Source organism: Leptonotus elevatus, chromosome 3 (assembly GCF_054856555.1).
Source record: "Leptonotus elevatus isolate MCC_2025b chromosome 3, RoL_Lele_1.0, whole genome shotgun sequence".
Lineage (NCBI taxonomy): Eukaryota > Metazoa > Chordata > Actinopteri > Syngnathiformes > Syngnathidae > Leptonotus > Leptonotus elevatus.
The window spans coordinates 8,721,893-8,730,478 of NC_141241.1; the positions used below are offsets into that span (position 1 = coordinate 8,721,893).

The following is an 8,586-nucleotide window of genomic DNA, read 5'->3' on the forward strand; positions in this document are numbered from 1 at the left end:
GTCTCATTACATTTGCAACCGCAACTGCAGTCTATTGAGCTGATTTGCATAAATATGAGTGAGTTCACAGCATACCGCCAGTGTGTGTGTGAGTGTGTGCCGCCGCTGCTGCTGCCACTGCTGCTGCCACTGCTGCAGGGGCTGTGTGTGCGCAGCAGACTGTAGAGGGAGCTCCAACACCAACTTTAACGCCCTCATGCACGCAAACACACACGCACACACACACACACACACACACTCGTGGGGCGCAAACACAAATAAATGACGTTATTATTAGTTTTACACCCACGATAAATTACAATTATAGGGGCAGCGTTAATTGAGAGTGTGTGTGAGATGTGTGTCTAGTACAAATGGAGCATGATGAGATCTGGGAGTTGGTTAGTAAGGATAATAAAAAAAAATCTACCTTAGAAAAAAAAATGAAGCATGCAGTGTCTTTATAAAAGCATTTATAAATTATTCATTTTTAATGCGAGGATAATCCCATAATATTAACATCAATTGTATTCTGTATTATTTCATAATTAGCTTTAAATCACTTTACTGCAAATGTGTATTAAAAAAAAAAACTTAAATTGACTTTCAAGACAAGCTGTCCTCTTTAAAGTTGCAGCAATTCATTTATTATTAGCCAAAAATATAGACTTTTCTTGTACAATTTTGGTTCACAAGTATGTACATATTCTTAACTCTATATACAAAAAATAACATCAAGTCCTCACAAATAAAAAAGAAGGGGGGAAAAACAAAAACAAAAAATCTCACAGACTACACACAGGGTTCATACATTATTACATTAGCATTTTTTTTTTACACAGGACATGCTTACAATGTAGCTATACACAGATGGTATTATTATCTATTTTACATTCCATATTCAGATTGAAAACAAAAAAAATAGAAGCGTAAGAAGAGGCCTGGCAATAAAAAAAATGTCGCGGAAAAAAGTGACATGTAGCAAATCAAGTTTGTAAAACGAGATGTCAATGAATCGACATGAATTCTTAAAAAAAAAAAAAAGAAGCTGTGCAGCCAAAAGGCACTAAAGATTCCCTCTTGAGTGGCCACCAAAATTTTTATTGTAACGACTGCCAAATAATAGAACACTTCTATGCATTGGACTGTTGCTGGCTTACATTGTAAATAATAATAATAATAATCATCATCATCATCATCATCATCATAATAATAGTGGAGCATGGCGCACGAAAAATAAAAATAGGGACGTTCAAATATTATTTTTTAAATGCTTTCGGTTCTGCTTACACATACGCGAGCGCACACGCACACACATTGTGCGTGTGGCCTGCAGCGAAAAGGATCCATCACCAGGCAAAAAGAAAAAAAAAAGGACAGTAAAAGAGAAAAAGGAACGAGTGGAAGTGGCCTTTGGAGTCTTTTTTTTTTTCGCGTCCACACACACACTCACAAACTCAGTGTCGTGGACCGGTACCTGTGAGCGCAGAGTCCGCCCCGGCCCCGGTTCCGGTCCCAGTTCCTGCCCCGGCCCCCTTGTCGTCCGTGTGCCGGCCGCCTGCGTACAGCGCCAGGCCGCCCCCGGCCTGGTTGGCCAGTCCCAGGTAGTGGTTGGAGTTGAACAGGGCCAGCTGATGCGCCGAGAAGGTTCGGTTCGTCCACGACTGGATCTTCCCCATGGAGGGGCAAGACGCGATGAGTCTGTGCGGGGCCATGAGGCCGTGCTGCGGGTGGGAGGCGGGGGGCGTGGGAGTCACTTGCGGGGACTTGCGCGGGTTGTCCGGCGCCGCGGCCGTCTCCGCCAGGGACCAGATCTTTGGTTTCTGGGCCGGAGCCGGGCTGTTCTCCGAGGGCGGGGAGCTGACCGGGCCCGAGTTGAGTTTGTCCCCCTCGGGTTTGATCTCCAGCGGAGACGAGCCGCGGTGGTGGATCTGGAGGTGGTGGTGGTGAAGGTGGTGGTGGTGCAGGCCCGCTTTGAGAAACCTCTGCTCGGATAAATCCTCATAGCCGTCCGAACCCTCCGAGTCGCTCCTCGCGTCAATTTTCAGTTCCGAATGCAGGTCGTCCTGCTCGTCCAGGTCGTCCTTGCTCTCGATATTCTCCGTGTCGATGTTCTCCAGGTCGATCTCCTCCTCGTCCTCCCGCTTGTCGCCCTCCTCGCCCTCGTGGTCGCTGGGATAGACGTTGCCCTCCTCGTCGGTTCGGTTCCGAGGCGCCCACGTCATCTTGTTCTCCTTCTTGAGTCTCCGGCGGGCGTTGGCGAACCAGGTGGACACCTGGGTCAGGGTCATCTTGGTGATGATGGCCAGCATGATCTTCTCGCCCTTGGTCGGGTACGGGTTCTTGCGGTGCTCGCTGAGCCAGGCCTTCAGGGTGCTGGTGCTCTCACGCGTGGCGTTCTTGGGCCGGGACGGGTCGCCGAACTGGTACTGGCCGTACGGGTAGAAGGCCGGGTGGTGGTGGGCGAAGCCGGCGTGCTGGACCCCGGGGCCGTCCTTCAGTTCGTACTGGGCCCCCTGCACGCGTTCACAACAAGAGTTACACTTTGAGAAACATGTGTGTCAACACTTTGAAGTATTTTAATCTTATTTTAGTTGACCCGATAAACTGTAATCACTCGTGGTGAACGATTTACTTTATTTACACGCACTTTCAAACATTTGTATGCTTATTTTTTTTATGACTTTGAAACATTTTTGTTTGACTTTCACGCCAATTTATCTCTTTTAGCGCATGTAAACATGACTTTTTGGCACATGCAATTTTTTTCTACTTTTAAGTCACTTTGAATGCATTGTTTACTTTATATTATTTTACTTTTAAACTCCTATGTAGTTACTTGAAATGAATTATTTAGGCTACTTCGATATGTGTTTTGTACTTTCACATGAACAGTCGCTTTCATTGACTTTTGTTTTTAAACACATTTTGTAGGCTTATTTTATTATTATTATTTTGTATTTAGAAAGCCTAGTCTATCTATTCCACCTCAAGATGCGCAATTACTGCCATTGCTGTTGTTTTCGTACTGCAAATCTTCTGTTAAGAGTTTCTATGTTGTGCTATTAATTTTTAAACCACTGAGAACGAGTTCACGGCAAAAAAAAAAAAGTTGTGTGGCAAAAAAAAAACTAGCAGAGACACTATTTTTTTCCCCCCCACCTCGAGTTTGCAAGTATCGACTTACCAGCTGGTTGAAAAGTGAGATGTCGTTGGAGTAGGGCAGGAAGGCGCCGTAGCCCTGCGCGGCGGCGGCGGCGAACGGCGCCCCGTACATGGACGAGAGCACGTTGGAGAGCGCGCCCGACGGACTCAGCTCTGCCGCGGCTGCGGCGGCCGCAGCGGCGGCGGCGCTCCGGGCGTTGCCGGCCATGCCCTGGCGCTCCGAAGGGTACACGGGCCGGATGTACTGGTAGCCCAGCTGAGGGAACGACATGGCGGCCGGCGGCGGAGAAAGGAGCGAGCGACAGGTCGGAATATCCACTTTTTTTTCTTTTTTTTTTGGTGTGCAGATTGGCTGGTTAGAGTGCGCAAAGCATGAGGGCCGAGGGAAGGTGCGAGAGCGGAGGGGAGGAAGAGTATTTCCAGTGCGAAAATCCGCTCGCTCGCTCTTCTTCTCCTTCTCCTCGTTCTTCTATTGATCTGGATGGACTAAGGTCAGGTCCTTACAGATTGCTTTAGATTATTGGGACTCCCTTGCTCAGATTGACATTTCTAGTCCTTTACAAACCCCGCCCCCTTCTCAAATCTCACCCCCTTCTCTCTCTCTCTGATTCTCTCTCTCTCTCCTTTCTTTCTCTATTGCCCTCCCCTCCTTCTACTTGGATAAATGCACTGTCCCATTTGAATACACTCTTCAATCTCATTTGTACCACTAGTCCGCCACCGCTTTTTCTCTTGTCATTATGTCAAAAATAATGATAGTGTCCTTGTAAACAATAAAAAAAAAATCTTTATTCGATTAACAAAAACAATCATGCATGTATTTCAAGATTACAAGTAAGCACGTGTGTGTGTGCTGCATTAGTCCCCAACATTTATTAAAATAAATGAAATAAAGCAGAAAATGATTTTTTTTTTAATGAAATGCAGAAAATAAATCACATATTTGGACACTCAAATGAGCCTCGACGTGTTATGAGTGAAGCAATATTAATTTCCCTTGTATAACAAAATTATTTCATGAATGCATCATGAATACATTTTTTTAGAATTCCACTTTTTATTTATTTTTGACACTTGAACAAGCACCCACGTGTTATTACGAGTCACCATAACGCTGGTTCTAATTAAACACTTTCATCTATTATGAATAAAATACAAAATGAAGAGATTCTTGCAAGTCAGCATGAGTTGACACACAAACTGACAAAAATAACAATAAAGACAATAATAAGCACGACATAAAAATAAAGAGTGACCTATTTTCTATATTTGCTAACTACTACTTTTGATCAAAAATAATGACTTAAGCGAGTAAAATTATCAAAAGTTAAAGTAAGTTTTGAAAATGTTCAGACTCAAATAACACGCATCAATAAGAGCAATTAATTAACGTCTTTGGGAACACGTTGCCATGCTGTCCCCCTGTTTAAAATCAAAGGATTCCCCCCTCCACGAACTGGCATTTCCGACACTTTTTTTGCAGGGGGTGTTGGAGTGGGTCTTTAAATCCATTCTCTGCATTTTTTTGGGTGGGCGAATATACAGCAGATAGACACTTTAGACATGAAAGGGCAGGCTGTTGATGATCATTAACACTGTTAGCGGAAACGTGGATTAAAAGGCACACACGCACACGCACGGAATGTGTATTGAGAAGGGGAGGAATTCAAACAAAATCTAATAATAATAATAAGTGTAAGGATAAATGTTTTTGAAAAGAAACACGTATCATAATCCAGCACAAATCAATCCCCGCCACAATTGGAACTTTTGGTGTCAATATAAGACGATTTCCCCAGCAAACAAGGCGCTCAAAAATGAAAATTCCACGAAGCAATATAGAAAAGTGTGTTCGGAGAAGGAGGGAGAGGGCGGAAGGGGGGGGGGGTATTGGGGTTGTAAGGGAAGCATCTGTTTTCTTTTGGACAGATTACTCCAAATCACCCCTTTTTATTTGAATACTGCTCAAAGTCTTAATGCAATATTGTTATTATTATTATTACATTACCTCTTTTTTTTTTGTGTAATATGTTTTTAATCTTCTTTTGGGGGAACAGCACGCAGATCATTGTCTAGAGAAGGGATGATAGCGGCTATAATTTCTTTTCTTTTTTCGCATGTCAATAAATGTACGTGCGTGTAGCGTGCGCGCGTGCGTGTGTGCTCGTACGCGTCCCATGCAACCCGGCTTACGGGGTTATTAATTACAGCGGCTTGCTGGTGCCACTCGACCAGAATGGTAATCACATACATAGAAGTCGATGGCACAAAGGTGGGGTGGGGGCTGGGGGGGTGGGGCTGTTGCGAGAGAGAGAGAGAGAGAGAGAGAGAGAGAGAGAGAGAGAGAGAGAGAGAGAGAGAGAGAGAGAGAGAGAGAGAGAGAGAGAGAGAGAGAGAGAGAGAGAGAGAGAGAGAGAGAGAGAGAGAGAGAGAGAGAGAGAGAGAGAGCATGCGCGCGACGGTTCAGAGCAAAGAGTTCAGCGAGGTGCCTGACTACGGTTGTCCGCTAAGCAGCGCTCCTATGCCGGGTGGACATCGTGTCTCACCCGCTCCTCTGGAACTATATGGAAGCACTAACACGACCCCAACACCAAAGTGCGCTCGCTCGCTCTCTCTCTCTCTCTCTCTCTCTCTCTCTCTCTCTCTCTCTCTCTCTCTCTCTCTCTCTCTCTCTCTCTCTCTCCTCGCTCTCTCTCTCACTCGCTCTCTCACCCCCCCCCCCCCCCACACTGATTTACTATCTCCAATCAAACGCAGCACTCACTAACTTAACACTTTCACACCCATTCGGGAAACTTGCGATGTCATAAAAGCATTAAGTCGACCCAAACAACACGCCCCTCCCCCAAAACACACACACACACGAACACGTACGGTTAAGAGAAAGGAAAGAGGACACTCATACTGGAGCGCAGTGACATCTTACATGGTAATTATGCACATGACACCATTTCTATCACTGAAGAAAAACGTGCATGGTGGCTTCTGATGTAATACGCACGCACGCACACGCACACACGTTTTTTTTTTAAATTCACTTACGAGAATAATTATTAGGTCACCTGAGAAGGAAAGCAAAACAAATATGACACATCACGTACAATAATAGATATGAAAATGAAGTAAAAATGTCAAGAGTTATATGTGAGTTTTGAGGTAAGTATAATAGTAATAGTGCGAATGTTGTGAGACAAAATTACCACAAAAAGTCGTAAAATAGTCACAAATTATAACATGCATAAAGTTGTAATATTACAAGGATAAAAACACAACATGATCCAGTTGGAAAAAGCAATTAAAAATAGTACTTTTATGATTAAAAAAAAAGTTGTAATTTGATGTTACACGTGAATAAAACAACAAAAATGAAGTTGAACAGCCACAAGGAAAAGCCCTAAATACACAAGAATAAGGGCGTAAAAACAATAATATAATATAATATAATACATGACAACATTTTATGACAAAATTTTCAAAACCACAGTTTTAATATCATGCAACGATAACTGTAAATTCAATAAATGCCAGATCATTAAGTCCAAATTTGGCAAAAAAAATACACAAAATAAAGCAGTCCCTCTGAAAGAATTTATAATGCGAAAATAAAGTTGAACATTCTCAATTTAAAAAAAGGAGTGCTTTTACAAGAAGGTCACATTTTTGCTAAAATTAAGTAAAAGCAAAAGTTCTATTGATATTCTTCCCAAAAAGTGATCATTTTACAAGAATAATGTTTGCCCAAAAATATGTAATATATAATATGAGTTTAGAAAACAATCTTGTATATTGTGCAAACCAAATTGCATTTTATTGTCCTAACACACAGAACTCAAAAGTAGACCAATTCATATGCAATGACATATTTTAATCGTAAGTCGAAATATAACAAATTTCTCACATTGTCTAATCAAAAAAAGTCCACATGAAGAATTTCAAACGGGAGTCCCATTAGGCCCAAATAAAGCCCCAATGAATCTCGCTGTGTTCAAAGCACATTGGAGCTTAATCCAATAAATGAATTAGTCATAAATTAATTGTTCTCGCCGACGGAAGCAAGTGTACTTTGAAAACACATTTAAAGTTATTTTGTCTTTACTTTCAGGACAGATTAAGACGGGAGTCGTTTTTTCCCCTTTTAATTAACATTGCTCTCACCAAGCATGCATATTAAACTGCTAACTTTGATTTGCATTTGTGACAGAGCGAAGACTCAAAATGCAAATTTCTACGTCCAGCCAGCATTTCGCTCAAGATTTAAACATGACTTCAAGATGTTTTATTTGAAATGAAAGAGGACAACAATGTCCAGCGCAATCTACAAGCTCCGCCCCATGTTTCCTTGGTAACAAAAGCTGGACTTGCCATTGGCTCGGCAGTGAATGGGATGGAACGAGGGTTGTCTTACTTGCATAGAACAGGCTCGAGCCCAAAATCATGCTAATGTCAGAAAAATGGTGTATAAAATGTGCTTTGTTTGTTGACCTGTTTGGTCACTGCAGTCAGCTGACCTTTTCCACACTGTACCTCATTTGCATATTCTGTAGACAGCACTTGTTCAGGAAAGTATTCCAATAAGACTTGTTTTGATTGCTTTTTTCAATTTTGTTGCAATATTAGTTTTTAATTGTATTAACTTTTAAATGTAAAATGTTTTTGATTCTGTGTTTTAATCATGTAAAAAAACACACTTTGTGAGTCATTTTCAAGAGCATTCCTACTTCTTTTTGCTCTAACAATAGGCAACAACAAAAACTGCAAACAATTGATGCCTACCCGAAATGTTTATGTTTATAGTTTGAACCTCAAGCATACAACAAACTATGGTCCCCCAAAAAAGAATGGCCCATTTTTTACAAAAATACTGTCTATGTATTTTTTTTTTGATCAGGAAAATTACATTTGCTTTCATTTTTAATGCTATCAATTAGTTTTGGAGAAATCAGTAAATAACTTAATATACTTGTACCGTCACTTTGTGCTCCATGTCTTGGAGGAACTAGACAAAAATGTCCAAAAAAGGGCAATCACTCTGCACCAAAATTTATGCCTACTTCAACCTCCGGCTCACTTATTTTATTGATTTATATTATTGATTTCAGCAGTCTCAGCAAAGTGTAGTTTGCAAAGATCTACTATTTGCAGCAACTACAGCAGTCAAAACGAAAGGAAAAAAAAGATTTATGGTGATTTGTCCCACATATTTGTCACCTGGAATATGTAACTTGTGGACGGTCCCTAAGCGAATATCAAACATCCGGCTAACTTTTGTTTGCATTCTGAGCGTAACGTCGGCTCTCCGTCCGTCTAAAAAAGCGTTAGCGTTGCAAAATGAAATTGAATGAACATACAAGGACATCTGAGAGCTGTTAAAAATTGTGAAAAAGCCCCCATAATATTTCTCCTTTCTCTAAATGTTATATTTTGTAGTGTCACATCGCTACA

The 8,586-nt window shown here is 41.7% G+C and overlaps 1 protein-coding gene across 1 annotated transcript; it reads right to left on the minus strand.

Moving 5' to 3' along the window:
* Positions 1-603: 603 nt before the first annotated feature.
* Positions 604-3,653, minus strand: irx3a (iroquois homeobox 3a). The gene is made up of 2 exons (XM_086071477.1): positions 3,167-3,653; positions 604-2,495 (listed from the first exon to the last, which is right to left on the minus strand). Exons 1-2 carry the CDS (start codon positions 3,413-3,415, stop codon positions 1,437-1,439), a joined length of 1,308 nt encoding a protein of 435 aa, XP_085927603.1. The 5' UTR covers positions 3,416-3,653; the 3' UTR covers positions 604-1,436.
* Between the last annotated feature and the right edge of the window lie 4,933 nt (positions 3,654-8,586).

What these genes read in the sequence shown, in the direction of transcription:
- irx3a (XM_086071477.1), bottom strand. Translation starts at nt 3,415, where the DNA reads ATGTCGTTCCCTCAGCTGGGCTACCAGTACATCCGGCCCGTGTACCCT. An exon ending in TCTCACTTTTCAACCAGCTG is followed by an intron (nt 2,496 to 3,166) that starts GTAAGTCGATAC and finishes GAACGCGTGCAG; the next exon opens with GGGGCCCAGTACGAACTGAA.